The 22,010-nt window shown below is 44.6% G+C and overlaps 1 protein-coding gene across 1 annotated transcript in view; it reads right to left on the bottom strand.

Moving 5' to 3' along the window:
- SIRT1 (sirtuin 1) overlaps positions 1-19,961 on the bottom strand; it is a 34,634-nt gene extending 14,673 nt beyond the window's left edge. The window contains exons 1-4 of the mRNA XM_032138360.2: positions 19,466-19,961; positions 17,085-17,201; positions 15,482-15,723; positions 13,029-13,181 (exon numbers count right to left, since the gene is read on the bottom strand). Of these exons, the coding sequence (XP_031994251.1) occupies positions 13,029-13,181; positions 15,482-15,723; positions 17,085-17,201; positions 19,466-19,895 (942 nt within the window). The 5' untranslated portion in view covers positions 19,896-19,961. The remainder of the gene's footprint in view (positions 1-13,028; positions 13,182-15,481; positions 15,724-17,084; positions 17,202-19,465) is intronic.
- Between the last annotated feature and the right edge of the window lie 2,049 nt (positions 19,962-22,010).

Raw genomic sequence — 22,010 nt, 5'->3', positions numbered from 1 at the left:
CTTACTGATGTTACTCTTTGCTGATATCCACCCTCCCTATATATAGTTCAGATGGAGGCAGTTAAGTAGAGCTGCTGAGAAAATAGAACCTAAACTTTCCTTCCTGTCAAAAAAAGTGAAATACATCAATCCTGCTAAGGAGAGTCCTCATAATCCCTCCTGCCTTTCATTCCACAAAACCACACTTGAATAAACTGCTCAACATCTTAATCAATACTAATAAATTGGTCATATGACAAATTCAACTGTATTTCAATGTAAGTATGGCTATGTTCTAATAAAAGTTTGTATTTATGAACACTGACATGAGAATTTTATATAATGTTCAAGTGTCATGAAACAGTTCTTTCAATTTTTTCCCCAGCCATTTAAAATTAATTATTAGCAGGGGGTGGAGGTGGGATTGGGAAGAATAAGTTCAGGAGATCTATTGCTGACTATAATTAAGAACAGATTGTAGCCAGGTGTGGTGGCTCATGCCTGTAATCCAAGCACTTTGGGAGGCTGAGGCAGGCGGATCACCTGAGGTCAGGAGTTCGAGACCAGCCTGGCCAACATGGTGAAACCCTGTCTTTACTAAAAATACAATAATTAGCCGGGCGTGGAGGCAGGCGCCTGTAATCCCAGCTACTTGGGAGGCTGAGGCAGGAGAATCGCTTGTACCTGGGAGGCAGAGGTTGCAGTGAGCCAAGATAGCGCCATTGCACTTCAGCCTGGGGACAAGAGCGAGACTTTGTCTCAAAACAAAAACAAAAAAAAATATTGTATACCTGAAAATTATTAAGAGTACATTTAAATGTTCTCACCACCAAAAAAATGTGAAGTAATGAATATTAGCTTGAGTTAGCCATTCCATAACATACACACATCAAAACATCACGTTGTACACCACATAAACTTTATTTGTTGATTTAAGTAATAAATTAATGTTTAATGCTTAGCTCACAGGCTATACAAAAACATGGAGTGGGCCACATTTGGACTGAGGCCATAGTATGCCAACCCCTGTATTAACCTAACACAAGAGAATGTCAATTAGTTAAACTGCCAGTCACCACTTAATAAATTTTAATATGTACCACATATAACATAAGCACTTTTAATTTCCTCTTTATTATGCTACAGACAAGGCTGAGGACTGGGTTTTTTAATTTGTTTAAGGCTGTAAAGAAACAAAGAACATATGACAGAGACCCTATGCAGTCCGCAAAGCAGACTACATATTTACTACCAGGCCCTACCTTACTACAGAAAGTTTGCTGATCCAGCTGTAAACATATACCCCGATGCAGATGAAAGCAATAACAAAACAAACCTAACTTGCCATTTTGGTCACAAGAGCAAGTTAAGTAGGAGAGCCCTGTTTTGATATGAAAATCCAGCACTGGACTAGGCAACATAGTGAGACCCCATCTCTACCATAAATACAAAAAAAATAGCCGGGCATGGTGGTGCACACCTGTGGTCACAGCTACTCAGGAGGCTGAGGTGGGAGGATCGCTTGAGGCCAGGGAACAGAGGCTGCAGTCCAGCTTGGGTGTCAGAGAAAGACTATCTCAAAAAGAAAACCTGAAAACCCTAGCATTTAACCCTCTATGGAGTATTTACTGTCTTCAATTTCTGATCCCTCACCCTCAAGTTTTCTATTTTTCTTTTAGGATAAGCACCATTTCTATTACATATTATGAACCACATGACTAAGACTAGTAAGTACATTTCAGTTTGCTCACCTTCATGGGATTACTAAAGGCTGGAATCCCAATAAGCCTAACTCTTCAAGAATATATAATGTACACATACAACTATTATGTATCCATAAAAATAAAATTTTTAAGGTAAATCAAAAGAAAAAGAACATAATATTCCCAGAAGTCACTGTGAAAAAGCACCCAAATGGGGAAAAATGGCTAAAAACAAAGAGATAATTCAAGGATATACAAACGGCCAGTAGTAACCAGCAGTCATCCACACTAATAAAAACAGAACAGGCCTAACCTGGTGGTTAACGCCTACAATCCCAGCACTTTCAGTAGCTGAGGCAGGAGAATCACTCGAGCTCAGGAGTTTGAGACCAGCCTGGGAAACATAGCAAGACCGTCCATACAAAAAAACAAAGAAAGAAACAGCCGGGCATGGTGGTGCGCACCTGTAGTACTAGCTACTTGGGAGGCTGAGGCAGGAAAATCATTTGAGCCCAAGCACTTGGAGGCTGCAGTGAGCTATAAGATCACACTACTACACTCCAGCTTGGATAACAGAGGGAGACCGTGTCTCAAAAAATAAGATGCTGAGCCAGGCGCAGTGGCTCACGCCTATAATCCCAGCACTTTGGGAGGCCAAGGCGGGCGGATCACCTGAGGTTAGGAGTTTGAGACCAGCCTGGCAAACATGGTGAAACCCCCATCTCTACTAAAAATACAAATTAGCCAGGCGTGGTGGCGCATGCCTGTAATCTCAGCTACTTGGGAGGCTGGGGCGGGGGAATCACTTGAACCCGGGAGGCAGAGGTTGCAGTGAGCCAAGATGGCGCCACTGCACTCCAACCTGAGCGACAGAGTGAGACTCTGTCTCAAAAATAAATATATAAATAAATAAAAAATAAAGCTGGGTGCAGCTTTATTTTTATAATTTTATTTAAAATTGTATTTATTTTTGAGATGGAGTCTCACTCTGTTGTCCAGGCTGCAGTGCAGCGGGTATTATTGGCTCACTGCAACTTCCGCCTCCCGAGTTCAAGCGATTCTCCTCCCTCAGGCTTCCAAACAGCTGGGACTACAGGCGCTTGCCACCACGGCCGGCTAATTTTTTGTATTTTTAGTAGAGAAGGGTTTCACCATGTTTGCCAGGCTGGTCTCGAACTCCTACCTCAAGTGATCCACCCACCTCGGCCTCCCAAAGTGCTGGGTTTACAGGTTTGAGCCACCGCACCTGGCCTCTTTTACTTACTATAGTTTTTAAACTGCCTTAAAAACAACCCTAGATCAAAAAGACAAAAACGTAGATACCTATCAATAGGAGACTCATATACTGTGAAACAACTTTAAAATAGAATGCTACACAGCCTTCTTTGAAAAATAAGGTATATCTGTTAAAGAGTCAAACTGATAAGTATATTTTTAAAACATTGTATTTCAGATGAATATAAATAGCATTTCTAAATTCAAATATCTATTTGACTGTTACAAAATTATTCTCAAGAATATTATATGGTGAAAAAAGATAGAAAACAAGGTGTTTTTGATTCTGTAGGTAATCATTTATCAAGTATTAAAAACATGCTGACATCCCTCCCTCAACCCAACACAAATTTCTTTTTCCCCCTGAATGATACCCAAGAGTTTCACCGTGGTAACCACTGAGAACAGATATTAGGGGCAGGAAAGACTGAAGGAAGTGGCAAACTATATATAGATATATGATTTTTGAAAGATACTGCACTCGTCTGGGTATCAGAGATAGACCCTATCTCAAATATATATAATTATATATACTTATATAATTTTTTTTTTAATGCTAAGAATGTATTCTGGGGTTTTTGTGAATTTTGGGTGGGTACAGGTGGCAGTGGCATGATAAATCAGCCAAATCAGCTAAATCCCAAAGTGCTGGGATTACAGGCGTGAGCCACTGCACCCAGCCCTAACAGAAGATTTTATTTCAACCTTTCCAAGCTGCAATACAGCAAAACATATCAGGAGACTTAAAGGCTTAAAGAAGAATTTTGACATGTTTCTCTGAAATTCAAAACTGAAATTCACTTTCAGGAATTTATCCTAAGAACACTGGAGACATACCAAAAAAGGACAACTGTAGCAATACTATTTGTACATCCAAATGTACAAATACAGAATTATAGTTCACCACTTCATAAATAACCATTAAAAAGTATTCAAGTACCTCATAGAAAGTAAGTTTATTATATTAAGTAGAATATACTACAAATTGAAAGCAAAGTAAAACAGCCAAGTTTTTTCTTTTCAGGGATGGGTCTTGCTCTGTCACTCAGGCTGGTGTGCAGAAGTGAGGTCACAGCTCACTGCAGCCTCAAACTCTTTGGTTCAAGCAATCCTCCCACCTTATCCTCCTGAGTTGCTGGAACTACAACTGCAAGCCACTGGGCCCAGCAAAAGCCAAATTTTGTGCTAAAAATGTAACATAAATCCAGCTACAATACTATAAACGTATAGATGTATAATCCATATACACGTGAGTATTAAAACATTATTTTCAGATGAATAGCACTGTGGCTACCATCTATTTTCTTTTTACTGACGTTGATTTTTAATGAGCTTGTTTTAGAACTCAACTTTTTAACTATTAATAATCTGGTATGTTTGCACATTATCAATAAAGTAATAACTTTTTGAATAAATGTAAAAATACATTCTTGGAATTAAGTTCACAAAATTCAGTTCATGTTTCTCCTTCTACCTTTTCTGGTATTTTAATCACTAGGGAAAAAACAGTGAATTCAGTATGGGACAGAAACTACACTCTTCGAACATAGTCCCCTTTTTTTTTGAGACAGAGTCTCACTCTCTCGCCCAGGCTGGAGTGCAGTGGCGCGATCTCAGCTCACTGCAACCTCCGCCTCCTGGGTTCAAGTGATTCTCCTGCCTCAGCCTCCTGAGTAGCTGGGATTACAGCATGCGCCACCACACCCACCTAATTTTTGTATTTTTAGTAGAGACGGGGTTTCACCATGTTGGTCAGGCTGGTCTCAAACTTTTGACCAGCCGCCGTGGCCTCCCAAAGTGCTGGGATTACAGGCGTGAGCTACCACGCCCAGCTGAACAATCCTATTTAAAAAAAAAAGTTATTTTATACATCCTAATTCAGTTTCGCCTTGACTCTAAACACAACCACTCAATTTTTATTAACATCAGTGAATTATTTTAGGTTTCTGAGAACAATGACCACAACTTATTATCAATTTAAGTCATTATGAAGATAAGAACACAGTGCAGGTTGGGCAAGGTGGCTTACGCCTGTAATCCCAGAACTTTAGGAGGCCAAGGTGGGTGGATCACCTGAGGTCAGGAGTTCGAGACCAGCCTGGCCAACATGATGAAACCCCATCTCTACTAAAAATTCAAAAAATTGGCTAGGCACGTTGGCTCATGCCTGTAATACCAGCACTTTGGGAGGCAGAGGTGGACGAATCACAAGGTCAGGAGTTTGAGACCAGCCTGGCCAATATGATGAAACCCCGTCTCTACTAAAAATACAAAATTAGCCAGGCGTGGTGGCGGGCACCTGTAATCTCAGCTACTCAGGAGGCTGAGGCAGAACTGTTTGAACCCAGAAAGCAGAGTTTGCAGTGAGCCAAGATCCCGTAATCAAGGCTACTCAAGAGGCTGAGGCAGGAGATTGCTTGAACCTGGGAGGCGTAGGTTGCAAGTGAGCTGAGATCACACCATTGCACTCCAGCCTGAGCAACAAGCGTGAAACTTCATCTCCAAAATAAAAAAAAAATACAGTTCAGAAATGGCCCCATAGCTTTAAAACTGGCCTTAACTGCTCTTGTGTGAAAGAATCCAAAGTGGCACCGCAGCTAAGCACACTGTAACACACTGGTGCTCAGTGAGTAATTTTTTTTTTTTTTTTTTTTGAGATGGAGTCTCACTCTGTCAATCAGGCTGGAGTAGAGTGGTGTGATCTTGGCTCACTGCAACCTCCGCCTCCCAGGTTCAAGTGATTCTCCTGCCTCAGCCTCCCCAGTAGCTGGAATTACGGGTGTGCACCACCACGTGTGGCTATTTTTTGTATTCTTAGTAGAGACAGGGTTTTGCCAAGTTGGCCAGGCTGGTCACCTGGGCTTACGTGATCTGCCAGCCTCGGCCTTCCAAAGGGCTGGGATTAAAGTCATGAGCCACCTCAGTTAGCCTCAATGAGCAATTTTGCAAGGAGCATTTTGAAGACATTTTTTATTGTCAGGACTTGGGGTGGGGATACAAATGGCATTTCATAGGTGGAGGCCAGGGATTTTTTTTTTTTTTTTTTGAGACAGATTCTTGCTCTGTCACCCAGTCTGGAGTACAGCGGCGCAATCTCAGCTCACGGCAAACTCAGCCTCCTGAGTTCAAGTGATTCTCATGCCTCAGCGTGTGCCACCACACCCGGCTAATTTTTGTATTTTTAGTAGAGACAGGGTTTCACCATGTTGGCTGGTCTCTTCTGAACTCCCAGCCTCAAGTGACCCGCCCACCTCAGCCTCCCAAAGTGCTGGGATTACAGGTGTGAGCCGCTGCACCTGGCTGGACGGGGACATTGCCAAACACCCTACAACACACAGGAAAGTTCCCCATAGCAAATAAATATCAGCCCAAGGCCAGGTGCAGTGGCCTATGCCTATAATCCCGACACTCTGTAAGGCTAAGCAGGAGGATCGCTGGAACCCAGGATTTCAAGACCAGCCTGGACAACGTAGTGAGAACTTGACTCTTCCAAAAAAAAAAAAAAAGTCAAAAACACATTTAGCTAGGTATGTGGTACGTGCCTATGGTCTCAGCTACTCAGGAGGCTCAGGCAGGAGCCCAGGAGTTCAAGGCTGCAATGAGCTGTGATGGCTCAAGAGTGAAACTGTCTCAGAAAAAAAAAAAAAAGAAAAATTCAGCCCAAAATGTCAATAGTGCCAAATTTAAGAAACTGCTCTAACAGAGCAATAACTTCCTTAACACACCTCTCCATTACTTGAAATTTCCAGTCTAAATGAAATTTGAGGGCTAGGCGTGGGAGGCTCACGCCTGTAATCCCAGCACTTTGGCCTAGGCGGGCGGATCACCTGAGGTCAGGAGTTCGAGACCAGCCTGACCAACATGGCGAAACCCCGTCTCTACTAAAATTACAAAAATTAGCTGGGTGTGGTGGTGGGCACCTGTAATCCCAGCTACTCAGTAGGCTGAGGCAGGAGAATTGCTTGAACTTGGGAGGTGAAGGTTGCAGTGAGCCGAGATCTCATCACTGCACTCCAGCCTGGGTGACAAGAGCAAAACTCTGCCTCAAAAAAAAAAAAAAAACAAAACTTAAGTTCATTCTCAATAATCACATACAATCAATGATATAATAGATGGTATAGAAATTCTCTTTCCAAAAAAAAAAAAAAGAAATTCTCTTTCCTTCTGAAGTATCTAAATTTCACCAATATTTCCTCTTTTCATGGCTTCATTTTTAATGTTTTCTCATAAGTAGCAAAAATCATAAACCATTTTAGTGAACTTTCTGCCTAGTACACTGACTCACAGAAAAGCTTAGGTTATTCTGTGAGTATTCTATTCTTGTAATATTTAGAAATTCAGCTTCCTTCCTTCCTTCTTTTCTTTTCTTTTCTTCCCTCTGTGGCCCAGGCTGGAATCTAGTCAGCTCGCTGCAGACTCCCTGCCTCCGGCTCCGGTGATTCTCCTGCCCCGCCCTGCGGGCTGCCTGGGGTTGCCTGCGCGCGCCACCACCGCTGCCTGCTTTTTCTCCTTTGGCTGGAGGCGCGGTTTCGCCATGTTGGCCAGGCTGGTCTCCAGCTCCTGACCCGGAATGCTCCGCCCGCCTCGGCCTCCCGAGGTGCTGGGACTGCAGACAGAGTCTCGCTCACTTGGTGCTCGGTGTTGCCCGGGCTGGAGTGCGGTGGCGTGGTCTTGGCTCGCTGCAGCCTCCGCCTCCCAGCCGCCTGCCTTGGCCTCCCAGGGTGCTGGGATTGCAGCCCCTGCCCGGCCGCCGCCCAGTCTGGGAGGTGGGGAGCGTCTCTGCCCGGCCGCCCCGTCTGGGAAGTGAGGGGCGCCTCTGTCCGGCCGCCCCGTCTGGGAAGTGAGGAGCGCCTCTGCCCGGCCGCCCCGTCTGGGAAGTGAGGAGCGTCTCTGCCCGGCCACCCCGTCTGGGAAGTGAGGAGCGCCTCTGCCCGGCCACCCATTGTCTGGGAAGAAGTGAGCAGCGCCTCTGCCCGGCCACCCATCATCTGGGAAATGAGGAGCACCTCTGCCCAGCCGCCCCATCTGGGAAGCGAGGGGAGCCTCTGTCCGGCAGCCCCGTCTGGGAAGTGAGGAGCGCCTCTGCCCGGCCACCCCGTCTGGGAAGAAGTGAGGAGCTCCTCTGCCCGGCCGCCCCGTCTGGGAAGAAGTGAGGAGTGCCTCTGCCCGGCCACCCAGTCTGGGACGTGATGAACGCCTCTGCCCGGCCACCCCGTCTGGGAAGAAGTGAGGAGCGCCTCTGCCCGGCCGCCCCGTCTGGGAAGTGAGGAGCGCCTCTGCCCAGCCACCCACCGTCTGGGAAGTGAGGAGCGCCTCTGCCCGGCCACCCATCGTCTGGGAAGTGAGGAGCGCCTCTGCCCGGCCACCCATCGTCTGGGAAGTGAGGAGCGCGTCTGCCCGGGCGCCCTGTCTGGGAAGAAGTGAGGAGCGCCTCTGCCCGGGCGCCCCGTCTGGGAAGTGAGGAGCGCCTCTGCCCAGCCGCCCCGTCTGGGAAGAAGTGAGGAGCGTCTCTGCCGGGCCGCCCCCTCTGGGAAGTGAGGAGCGCCTCTGCCCGGCCGCCCCGTCTGGGATGTGGGGAGCGCCTCTGCCCAACCGCCCTGTCTGGGAGGTCTACCACGGAGGCCAGAAGCAATGTGGGGGGGGCTGGACGTGATGGCTCACGCCTGTAGTCCCAGCACTCTGGGACGCCGAGGCGGGTTGATCACTTCGGGCTAGGAGTTTGAGACCAGCCTGGCCAACATGGCGAAACATGTGAAAAATACAACAGACAAACCAACCAACCAACCCAGTGACAACAAAACAGGTCTACCCTGGAGTCATACTCTAATTTTTTCTATTTTCCTCCCTTTCTGATCCTTTATCCCATTTTCTTTTTCTTCCTCTTCCTTCTCCTTCTTCTTTGTCAAACAGAGGATTGAGTTATTATCATTGATCCATATAAAGTCCCTCTCTCATTTATTTTCTTTAATTCCCACTCCCCATTTCTATTCCCCGTCATCCCATATGCAACCTTCCTAATATGTTTGATACGCATCTTTTTGTTTGTATGTATTTTTAGAAAATGTTTATTGTTTTGTGTGCAAAAAAATTAATAAAAAAAAAAGAAAAAGAAATTCAGTAAAATATCGACAATATTTACATACCCTCCCTATCTCCGTTTCAGGATACTATCCTGCACTCTTTTGTCCTTACTTATTTCTCCTTAAGCGATACCGGCTCACTGCAACCTCCACCTCCTGGGTTCAAGCAATGCTCCCCGTCTCAGCCTCAAGCGTAGCTGGGACAACAGGCGCCCACCACCCACGCCTGGCTGATTTTTGTATTTTTTATTAGAGACGGGGTATTGCCGTGTTGGCCAGGCTGGTCTTGAACTCCTGACCTCAGGTGATCCACCCACCTCGGCCTCCCAAAGTGCTGGGATTACAGGTGTGAGCTACTGTGCTCAGACTAGCAGCTTTCTTTTTTTAGTCAGTTCCTAAGGTGAGAATTAAAGGATGGACAAAGAATTATATGTGAGTAACAATTGTAAAGGCTAGCTGATTTAACCATTACCAAAAATGAAAACTCAGAAAAGCAAAATTAAATTTATCAGCTGGACATGGTGGCTCACGCCTGTAATCCCAACACTTTGGGAGGCTGAAACGGGCGGATCACGAGGTCACGACAAGACACGTCCTTGCCAACATGGTGAAACTCCGTCTCTACTAAAAGTACTGATCGTGGTGGCACGTGCCTGTATTCCCAGCTACTTGGGAGGCTGAGGCAAGAGAATTGCTTGAACCCGGGAGGTGGAGGATGCAATGAGCCGAGATCGCGCCAATGCACTACAGCCTGGCAACAGAGCAAGACTCCATCTCAAAAAATAATAATAATAAATAAATTTATATAAACAAGATTAGAAGAGGTTACACCTTATAAGTGGCTGAATTTTTTTTCAGTTTGACAATAAAAAATGTATTCTCCATAACTACTGAGTCAAGTTTTTGTAGTTAGATTTAAGATCAAAGTAACTTCTACTAGTTACTTGCTGGTCTTCTGATAGTCTCAATGGCGCTATGTGGAGATTTTATAAATGCCAGTGTCCTAGCTGCAATTCAAGAAACCTTTAAGTCATACTTCATTGGTCTTCAAAACCATGCGGTAGTGCCACTAGCAGGAGTAGGTTAAAACAGTAAATCTTCACTAATCCATAATTAACAAAAAATAACTACATTATTTATTCAATCCAGGTATGAACCAGTTGTCTGCTCTAAAAGCTAGATATAGGTGACCATCATTATTATGGATAGATGAAGTAAAAAGTTCAAATTATATAAGTTTTAAGTTAAAAAGTCTGATAGCCTGAAAACTTTTCAGTTTAGTAATCATATTCAAGAATTAATATAATTTTCCCACTTTACACTAATACCCATTTAATATACCACAACCTGGATAAAACAAAAATTACATGGGGTGGAGGGGGTGTAGTGGTAGGGTCTCACTGTGTTGCCCAGGCTGGTCTCAAACTCCTGAGTTCAAGAGACCTTCCTATCTCAGCTTACCAAAGCACTGGCATTATAGGCATGAGCCACTGCATCCAAAAAATCACTTTTCTTTTAAAGACAGTCGCCAATTTAAGTAACACAATTTATTCTGAATTAGCAAAGCTTCTCCTGTAGTCATGTAAATACACCACATGGTCTGAAAGTAGATGAAGCCACCGTTTAGTTAAAATTTAGGTTCATCGGCTGGGTGCGGTGCCTCGCGCCTATAATTCCAGCACTTTGGGAGGCTGAGATGGGCGGATCACAAGGTCAGGAGTTCAAGACCAACCTGGCCAACATAGTGAATCCCCGTCTCTACCAAAAATACAAAAATTGGCCAGGCGTGGCAGCACACGCCTGTAGTCCCAACAACTCGGAAGGCTGAGGCAGGAGAATCTCTTGAACTCCGGAGGTAGAGGTTGTATGGTGAGCAGAGATCACACCACTGCTGCACTCCAGCCTGGGAAACAGAGCGAGGCTCCGTCTCCAAAAAAAAAAAAAAAAGCTAGGTTCATTAACTTCTGGATTCATTAAAGAAGTCCCTATTCACAACTTCTAACGATTAGGTGGGGAAAAAGTCACTAACACAAGACTTTTTCGCTGGAAGCCATCATCCTCAGCAAACTAACACAAGAACAGAAAACCAAACACCGCATGTCCTCACTCATAAGTGAGAGTTGAACAATGAGAACACATGGACACACAGGGTGGGGAACACCACACACCGAGGCCTGTCAGAAGGTGGGGGGCAAGGGGTGGAAGAGCATTAGGACAAATACCTAAATGAATGCGCAGGCTTACAACCTAGATGACAGGTTGATAGATGCAGCAAACCACCATGGCACACGCATACCTATGTAACAAACCTGCGCATTCTGAACATGTATCCTGGCATTTAAAGTAAAATAAAATAAAATGACTCTTTCAAATATATATACCTCCAAGTTTAACAATAACATATTTTGTAATTTCTTTCCAAAAGACTAAAATACAGGAAAGAAAACAGTTCCCTAATGACTCAGTCTCTTGAGAATGGTGTAATGCATTATTAAACTTTCTACGCTAAAGCAGAGCTGTACAATAGGTACATAATGTGAGACACACATATAACTTTAAATTGTTTAGTAACTACATTAAGGTGAAAACTGGCCAGGCGCGGTAGCTTACGCCTATAATCCCAGCGCTTTGGGAGGCTGAAGAGGGTGGATCACCTGAAGTCAGGAGTTCAACACCAGCCTGGCCAACCTGGTGAAACCCTGTCTCTACTAAAAATACAGAAATTAGCTGGGCATGGTGGCGGGCGCCTATAATCCCAGCTACTCAGGAGGCTGAGGCAGGAGAATCACTTGAACCTGGGAGGCAGAGGTTGTGATGAGCCAAGATCATGCCATTGCACTCCAGCCAGCAGGAGAAGGCTGAACCGGAGGCGGACTTGCATGACCGAGATTGCCACTCCGGTTGGCGAAAACGAGACCCAAAGAAAGAAACCAAAAAATAAGTAAAAACTTCAAGAAACATACATATATTTTTGAAACACTCTTGCTCTGTTGCCCAGGGTGGAGTGCAATGGCAGATCATGGTTCACTCAGTCTTGAGCTCCTGAGCTCAAGGGATCTTCCCACCTCAGACTCCTCAGTGGCTGAGTCTACAGGTGCACACCACCATGCTCAGCAAATTTTATTATTTATTTTGTAGAGATGGGGTCTCATTATGTTGCTCAGGCTGGTCTCAAATTCCTGGGCTCAACTGATCCTCCTACCTTGGCCTCCCAAAGTGCTGAGATTACAGGCATGAGGCAACATGCACAGCCCAAAATACATTTTATTTAACCCAATATCAAAAGTATTTCAAAAGTAAGAATTCTAAATTAATTTTAAAAAGTATTTTTTCCATATGAAAACCAGTATTTAATATTTGATAAATAAAACTAATTAAATACTTTGTATTTTCCATACTGGATCTCTAAAATCTAATACGTCTTCTACACTTATTGCACATATCAATACATTTCAAGTACTCAACAGCCACATGTAGCTAGTGGCTTCTGAACTGGACGGTGCAACTCTAGAGCAGAGTAAGGCTCCTCTGCAATTTGCTGACAAAAATGCAACCCAAGAATCTTCCCATTCTCTAATTACAAATGATTTTTCACGCACATCCTTATGTTAAAACTTGACTACAAAACACCAAAGGGATGTTATAACCTTTACAATCTCTAATAAAATATTAAAAATCACAAGTTATGTTACTTTTATATGGTGTACAAACCTCTTAAAAAAGCCCAGGCAGAATAACGACCATCGCTGAAGTGCAAATTTTAAAAATATGAAGCTGTCTCTTTGAAAATAAGCTCACTCCTAAAATGAAGTAGATGACAGTCCTTCTCTAGGAATAAGAGAATTCTAGCCATAATGAGTGATCTTACTCTGCCACAGTAGCAGCATTTACTTTACTAAACAATGAATGATAACCTTAAGGTGGCTATATGTGAACAAAATACTTTTTCATGAGAGAAGGCCAAAGAAACAACCAGAAGAGTTCATAGTACCTTTGCAAACTTGAAGAATGGTCTTGGATCTTTTCTGAAATATTCAATATCAAACATCGCTTGAGGATCTGGAAGATCTGGGAAGTCTACAGCAAGGCGAGCATAAATACCATCCCTTGACCTGAAGTCAGGTATTCCACATGAAACAGACACCTAAAATGTGCATGGCATAATTTGTAAAATTAAATCTTCTACCTTTATAGGAACTAGCTAGCTCTCTTACCATATAATTAGGTAAGAGTTGAGAAAGAAAATTTTAGTCTGAAACTTCTTTTAAGAAATAAAAATACAACCCTACCCTTATTTCAGAAATAAAACTCCCAAATAACTGAGTAAAATTAAATATACCTCACATTCCATCTTTAACACAGATAAGGAATTTTTAAGTCAGGCCAATTTAAAGTCTTTTAAGCGTTTAGCCAACAAATTAAAGCAAATGCAATCTGAGAAGAAAATAAACCATTTCAACAAATTACGTAGAAAGTAGGGAAGAATTTTTTCTTTTCTTTTTTTTTTTTTTTTGAGACGGAGTCTCACACCGTCACCCGGTCTGGAGTGCAGTGGCGCGATCTCGGCTCACTGTAAGCTCCGCCTCCCAGGTTCACACCATTCTCCTGCCTCAGCCTCCCAAGTAGCTGGGACTACAGGTGCCTGCCACCGCGCCCGGCTAATTTTTTGTATTTTTACTAGAGACGGGGTGTCACCGTGTTAGCCAAGGTGGTCTCGATCTCCTGACCTCGTGATCCGCCCGCCTCGGCCTCCCAAAGTGCTGGGATTACAGGCGTGAGCCACGGCGCCCGGCTTTTTGATTTTTTTTTCTTTTTAGACAGTTTCACTCTGATGCCCAGGCTGGAGTGCAGTGGTGCCATCATGGCTCATTGTGGCCTTAACCTTTCCAAGCTCAAGCAATCCTCCCACCTCAGCCTCCTTAGTAGCTGGGACTACAAGTACGCACGAGCACACACCAGGCTAATTTTTTGTAGAGTCAGGGTCTATGTTGCTCAGGGTGATCTCAAACCCCAGGGCTCAAGTGATCCTCCCACTTCAGCCTCCCAAAGTGCGGAATTACATGCATGAGCCACTCCACCAGCCAAGAATTTCTATTACAGAGAAGTAACTCCAAAGAAATTGCTCCTTTAGTTAGGATTCTATTACCTCAATACTACTACAATTCTCTATTTTCATTAAAAAAAAAAAAAAAAATGTATAGCCAGGCGTGGTGGATCATGCCTGTGATCCTGGCACTTTGGGAGGCCAAGGCAGGCGGATCACGAGGTCAGGAGTTTGAGACCAGCCTGGCCAATATGATGAAACCCCATATCTACTAAAAATACAAAAATTAGCCAGGTGTGGTGGCATGTGCCTGTAATCCCAGCTACTCAGGAGGCTGAGGCAAGAGAATTGCTTGAACCCGGGAGGCAGAGGTTGCAGTGAGCCAAGCTCGTGCCACTGCACTCCAGCCTGGGCAACAGAGCAAGACTCTGTCTCTTTCAACACTGTACAGGCCAGGAGAGGTTGAGGCTGCAGTGAGCCATGATGGCACCACTGCATTCCAGCCAGGGCAACACAGCAAGACCCTGTATCCAAAAAAAAAAAAAGAAAAAGGTGTACAATATTTCAATTCTTCATTTGAGACTTATGCACGAATCGTACAAAAAAAATCCTGACATTTCAAATAGAGATTTCAGAAGTTATTGTTTCATCATCTTACCAGAGTTGACTCCAATTTGACCTGGAGTCAAGGTTAATTTAAGTTAAACAAACTTGTCTACATCATTATCTGTGAGCAAAACATACTCCTGATGATCATCTAGGATTATGTAACACCCCTTTCACAACTTGAAATGGCAGGAAACAGGACAAAATTTTACTACAGCAGTTGCTCTGGTTGCTAACATGTAACATACTCTGTATAAAACACACACTATGCAATAGCCTTAGGTAACTAATTAGCGGCAACCCTAAGGCAGATAAAATAGATAATGTCAAGTTGCCACAATCACATCATCTTAATTAAAATGGAGGGAAGGTAGAAATCTGTTACTCTTCCCAACATTAAGCTTTTCACTTGTGAATACCAATTAGGCTTCCAGTTTCTCATAAAGATCTAACAAATATCCAATTTCTCCATCAGACTGACATCCCTTAACAAAAGCAGAGTTTCAATTCCCTGCATCTCCTTTAGGAGCTGTGATATAATGTAGGTAAAAATCTTGCCTTAACTTCATTTACCCACTGTGCTATAAATAAGCAGAAGCAAATATTTTTAAGGCTGGAGAGGTTTTAAGAATCTGAACTAATTTAGCAACTGCTGCTGCACTCAGTTTTTGGCAGTTCCCAAACATCCATTATCATGTAAGGATAAATCCTTCTAAACCAGAAAAATGTTTCCTACTTGGAAAAGGCAAAATAAAATACATATACGACCTCCCCCATGTACTAGCCTTACATACCCCAGCTCCAGTTAGAACTATAATTTTTTTGCACTCTTGCAGTAATTTCACAGCATCTTCAATTGTATTAATATCTTTTCTTTTTTTCCTTTTTGGTGGTTCTGAAAGGATATTAATAACAATCTGCCACAGTGTCATATCATCCAACTCAGGTGGAGGAATTGTTTCCGGCAATAAATCTTTAAGAATTGTTCGAGGATCTGTGCCAATCATAAGATGTTGCTGAACAAAAGTATATGGACCTACAATAAGGGGGAAAAGGCTTAAAGTCAACTTATCAAGTAATTCAAAATTTCATTTATTTTCTGAAGTAATGAGTTAGCAATCTGTGAGGGTTTTTTGCAAAGTAAGAAAATGCAATTTAATGGTATTTCATTCTCAGTACACTCAAAATTAATGCTATATCCCAACGAGATTAGGAAGATCTAATGAAGAGTTGGGAAGACCCTCTTCAGCTGTTAAGTATATATTTTAAGAGTCTAATTAATTAACAACCAGAATTAAGTTCTTATGGTTAATATCTAGAAACACACACCATAATACCGCAAGTATTTACAAAAGGGTTCTACAAATCAACATAGAAAAGATCGTACCAGTCCTAAAAGCCTGTACCACTTCTTATTAAAACCACACCGGAAAAAGAAATGAAAATCTATACATAACTGCCATCTTAATTTTTTTCCGGTAATTTTTCAATTTGATCTTAACCAATCTTCCAAGATAATACATACAATGTTGATGTTCTGAGAACTAATCATTTTCTTTTACCCTGAGATTGCTCAAACCAGCTCCCTAGGCTTGAGAAAACAAAACAAATAAATAAATAAATTACAGACACCAAAGAGAAACTGATCTTCACTATATTTAAACAGTCAAGCCATTTGTAAGAGTGAGAACATAAAAAGATCCACTTTCAAGATGGCTATGTTATACCTTGGTATAAAAAACTGATTATGTTTTCTACATCGAAATACTTTCCCATTTCATTCGCATATTTATTAAATATTTATTGAGCATAAACTATGTGCCAGGCACTTTTTTAGGCACTGACAAGACAGGAGTATACAAGTCAGTCAAAAATTCCTGCTCCCATAAAACTGATATTCTAGACCAGGAAACAACACAATTTAAAAAGTAAGATAGAGAGCTTTTCAAGAAGTGGTAAGTGTAAAACAAAGTGAAAAAACAAAGAAGGAATATGAAGTGAGGGAGGAAGATATTCTAACTGGATTAAGAACACTACACAAAAAGGGTACAAGTGTGGCGGGGCGAGGTGGCTCATGCCTGTAATCCCAGCACTTTGGGAGGCCCAGGCAGGCAGATCACCTGAGGTCGGGAGTTCAAGACCAGCCTGACCAACATGGAGAAACCCGTCTCTAATAAAAATTCAAAATTAGCCGGGCGTAGTGGCATATGCATGTAATCCCAGCTGCTTGGGAGGCTGAGGCAGGAGAATCGCTTGAACCCGGGAGGCGGAGGTTGCAGTGAGCCGAGATCGCGCCACTGCACTCCAGCCTCAGCAACAAGAGCGAAACTCTGTCTCAAAACAAACAAACCAAAAAACATACATTTACTCTCTAAAATTAACAGCTCTGAGCCATACCTATCCGTGGCCTTGGAGTCCAATCACTAGAGCTTGCATGTGAGGCTCTATCCTCCTCATCACTTTCACAGGAATGAAAACCATTAGTGATAATTTCATCACCAAACAGAAGGTTATCTGCAAAAGAAACCAAGTCAGTCAAGGCTACCAAAACAACATGCACCTAAAATGTATGAACGGTTATAGAGCAATCATTTTCATCGAGTACAGCATTTAAAATTTACACTGCGTGTGCAAAGCATGCCTATGGGGTCAGCTTGCACTGTTCATTGGAACAGTTTCTTCATCTTTAGGAATTCTGCTCAGACTCAGTTTCAGTCAAAATCTAAAAATAAATTAAGTCTACTTAAACAACAGAAAAAAAAGCCGGGAGCAGTGGCTCACGCCTGTAATTTCAGAGCTTTGGGAGGCCAAGGCAGGCGGATCACCTGAGGTTGGGAGTTCGAGACCAGCCTGACCAACATGGAGAAATCTCGCCTCTACTAATAATACAAAAATTAGCCGGGCATGGTGGCACATGCCTGTAATCCCAACTACTCAGGAGGCTGAGGCATGAGAATGGCTTGAACCCAGGAGGCGGAGGTTGCGGTGAGCCGAAATCGCGCCATTGCACTCCAGCTTGGGTAACAAGAGCAAAACTCTGTCTTTAAATTAAAAAAAAAAAAAAAAAAGATAATAATCTAGCTAGAATATATCATACAATCACAAACAATAGCGTTCGTGAAATGTGTAATAAATGGACATTTACATAAAAATGTCATTCAAATATAACCTTGGTAATGCGCACGTTTAAACTCTTACATAATACTATAAGTCTCTGCATTGTTTCCTCTATTAAATAAACAGTATTAATAACAATTATTATTAGGTAAATAATAAATTAGTACTCAACTGTGTTGCTTGAAATCAGGGTCTCTTTACTAAATCAGTCCCTAAAAGCACATACTACTTTTTTGTTTTTTTTTTTTTTTAAGACGGGGTCTCACTCTGTTGCCCACCCTGGAGTGCAGTGGCGCGATCACAGCTCACTGCAACCTCGAACTCTCAGTAGCTGGGACTACAGGTGTGCGACACCACGTCTGGCTTTATTTTTAGTAGAGAGGAGGTCTCGCTATGTTGCCCAGGCTGGTCTAAAACTCCTAGGCTCAAGAAATCCTCCCGCTTTGGCCTCTCAAAGTGCTAGGATTACACGAAAGAGCCACCGCGCCCGGCCTGACCCAAATATTGATAAAGATGAACAACTATCAAGGATAGAAACTCCTCAGATCAAAAATAAGAAACCTGACCGGGCGCGGTGGTCAAGCCTGTAATCCCAGCACTTTGGGAGGCCGAGGCAGACGGATCACGAAGTCAAGAAATCAAGAACATCCTGGCCAACATGGTGAAACTCCATCTCTACTAAAAAAAACAAAAATTAGCTGGGCGTGGTGGCGGGTGTCTGTAGTCCCAGCTAGTCGGCAAGCTGAAGCAGGAGAATCGCTTGAATCCGGGAGGCGGAGGTTGCAGTGAGCCGAGATCGCGCCACTGCACTCCAGCCTAGCGACAGAGCGAGATTCCGTCTCCAAAAAAAAAAAAAAAAGAAACCTTCAAGAACATGACAACTGCAACATATCTCCTTCATTACGCTAGAAGTGTTAAATTTGTGTCTCAATACTACATACAAAAAAAGCACGCTTAGCCCAAACACCGTTACCGTACAAGAGCAAGATTAGAATAAAAGTAATATGAACTGCTCTAAAAGTACTCTCTCCCATGCCCACTCTTAACTGCATTACAGAATGGTAATGTCTTCAGGAACAGCCACGTTCTTTAAATTTTGCAAGCTATGACTATAGAAACAGCTTTCCTCTTTTAAAAATTGTAATTTCAGGCATAAAAATATAGACCAAAAAAAAAAAAAGCAAACTGCACAGGTGTCAGTTTGCAAAAAGCAATTGAAAACGCCGATCAACGGGACAGCCAAAAAGTTGCAGACTTAAGTGTGCTGGGAGGTGGAGGAGAAAAGCAAAGAAAATAAAAAATAAAAAAAAGAAGAAAAGGAAAGAAAAAAAAAAAGCTCTAACAAAAGCAATATGCTAAAAGAGTAAGAGGGGGAGAGAAACTTATTTTAAAGCGACTGCGAGAGTCTCCCGACCTGGCTGCTGCGCAAAGAACAAGGCCGCCCAGGCGGGCCACGGCCGAAAGAAAAGAGCGAATCCACTGGCAGCTCGCGCAGTAGGAACGGCAGCCCCGGAGGAGCGCAGCTGAGCGGAGGGCCGTGGTGGGAGGGGAACGCCGCGCAGCCTGCCCCGAGCCCCCGGCCGCCCTCAACCTCACGCCAGTAGGAGCCCAGGGCGAGGGAGGAGGAGATGCGCAGTTCCGGCCGCCCGCACCCTGCGCACCTCGGTACCCAATCGCCGCCGCCGCCGCCTCTTCCTCCTCCTCGCCCTCGTCGTCGTCGTCTTCGTCGTAGAAGTTGTCGGCCAGCGGTGGCTCCCGAGATGGGCCCTGCAGGCCCGGCCCATTGTCTCCTTCCCCAGCCGCCGCAGTCGCCTGGGCCTCTTGCTCCCCGCCCGCCGCCGCCGCCGCCTCTGCCTCCGCCTCCCGCCACAGCGCCGCCGCCGCAGCCGGGCAGCCGCCGGCCGCCGCCGGCACCTCACGCTCTGGGGCCGCCCCACCGGGCTCGCCCGGGCTCCGCTCGAGGCCAGGACCATCTCTCCGCGGCCTCTTGCGGAGCGGCTCCCCGGCGGGGGACGACGCGGCCTCCCTCTCGGCCCCCGCCGCCGAGGGGGAGCCGCTGGGCTGAAGGGCGAGGGCTGCCTCGTCCGCCATCTTCCAACTGCCTCTCTGGCCCTCCTCCCTCGCCTCCTCTGCTCCCGCTCGACGCGCGGCACTGGCGCCCCCGCGGCTCCGGCTGCGGGAGATTTAAATCCCGTCACGTGACCCGCCCCATCGCCGCCCCCGCCCTCTCGCCGCTCCCGCCACCCACGCGGGCCAGACCACAACACTACGGGTCACGTGGCGGGCGGAGGCTGTCGCGTCTACCGCTCCGCCTGGGCTGGAAGCACACTCGGCCCCGGCGGCCGGCGGCCCTGCCCCTTTGTGGCGGGCGTGTAGTGCAGCCAAATTCGCCCCTCGGCCGCTTTCTCAACTTCTCTTTCAAACCGACCTCAAATCACTACCGCCGGAACAGCTCAAGTTTTGGTCCGCCCTGGGAATTTCCACTTCTGCCCGAAGTGTACACCTGGCCTGCCTTATCCTTGTCTAGATTTAGCTAAGAGTTAAAACACAGCTGAAGCTGGCTAAGACTTAGCTCCCTGAAATACGCTGGATAGTCGTTCTGTTTGTTAATAAGTAGGAAGAGAGGCAAAAGGAGGCGGCTGCTTTCCCACCCTCCTCACACCGTTCTGACAGCTCCTCCTTAGCTCCTTTTTCTGCTCCTTGCTTCTCTCCTTAGTCGGTTGCTTTTTTCCCCTCTCTCCATCACTTGTAGGGTGGTATAGATTGTAAAATCCTTGAAGGCATATGTCCTCCTGGGAAGACCTTTGACGTGGAGGTTTGGAGATCAGCCGATCTACTTTCTGGCCCCAGCTTGGCCTCAAATGTGTGTGAATTTCCTCCTCCGGGCCTCAGTTTTCTCACGTGCAGAATGGGTTTATTGGGTCAGTATGGGGAGAGCACGGGAAGGAAAGGACTTGGCCTCCATGCACATCTGCCCTTGGTTAAAATTTGGAGTCCTTCCTTTCTAGTGTGAGCTATCTAGCCTTTTCTAAACTTAATTTTTCTCATGTCTTAAATGGTAGTAAGTATTTTAAAACGTCATAGATTTAAATGAGATAACCAGATGTAAAATGAGGGGTACCTAGTAGTTCAAAAGGCTTAGTGGAAAGCCCTTCCACTTTCCTCTCTCCCTGAAATTCTGGGACACTGTGACTCCATATCTAATCTTAACTAAGGACCCATATAAACCCATGGTAGATCGAGAGCCAGTGTTTGTTATGGCATCTGCCTGGAGCACAGCGTTTCTGTTTAAAGGACCTCTACGAGTTTATGGTACACTGTCCCTTAAGCCTAGGATAGGTTCTGGCCATACTGCATCAATTACCTGCGTGACTTTAGGCAATCAACTTAAAGCTGTTTCTTCATCCTTAAAATAAAAAATAAAAAGTTGGAAATACATCGCTAAGGTCCTATCTACATCCAAAAGTCTTATTTCATCTGGTCACCACTATTCATTTCTGAAAGTGATCATCTCCAGTCCTAGAAGCCTTAAAACCATCTTTGGGGGTGTGGGGGGCAAGGGGAGGGAGAGCGTTAGGACAAATAGCTAATGCATGCGGGACTTAAAACCTAGTAGCTGGGCGCAGTGTCTCCTGCCTGTCATCCCAGCACTTTGGGAGGCCGAGGCGGGCAGATCACCTGAAGTCGGAAGTTCGAGACCAGCCTCACCAACATGGAGAAACCCCGTCTCTACTAAAAATACAAAATTAGCCGGGCGTGGTGGCACATGCCTGTAATCCCAGCTACTTGAAAGGCTGAGGCAGGAGAATCGCTTGAACCCGGGAGGCAGAGGTTGTGGTGAGCCGAGATCGCACTATTGCACTCCAGCCTGGGCAACAAGAGCGAAACTCCGTCTCAAAAAAATATATAAATAAAACCTAGATGAGGGGTTGATTGGTGCAGCAAACCACCATGGCTCACCTGTAAGTATGTAACAAACCTACACATTCTGCACCTGTATCCTGGAACTTAAAAAAAAAAAAAAAAATCTTTGAAGCATTCCTTCATTCTGATCCCTCTGAAATCCATCTGACCAATCAATGACCAAATCCTGCTGTCCTTCCTTTCTTCCTACACTCCTCCCAATTCCTGACTAGGCACCACACTCCTAGTGGTTGACATACTTGGTCCTCCCCACTTTCTGTCTTATACTACAAAATATTTCAT

This window comes from Hylobates moloch, unplaced genomic scaffold (assembly GCF_009828535.3).
Source record: "Hylobates moloch isolate HMO894 unplaced genomic scaffold, HMol_V3 SCAFFOLD_3, whole genome shotgun sequence".
Taxonomy (NCBI): Eukaryota; Metazoa; Chordata; class Mammalia; order Primates; family Hylobatidae; genus Hylobates; species Hylobates moloch.
This window is presented reverse-complemented; position numbering and strand designations above follow the sequence as displayed.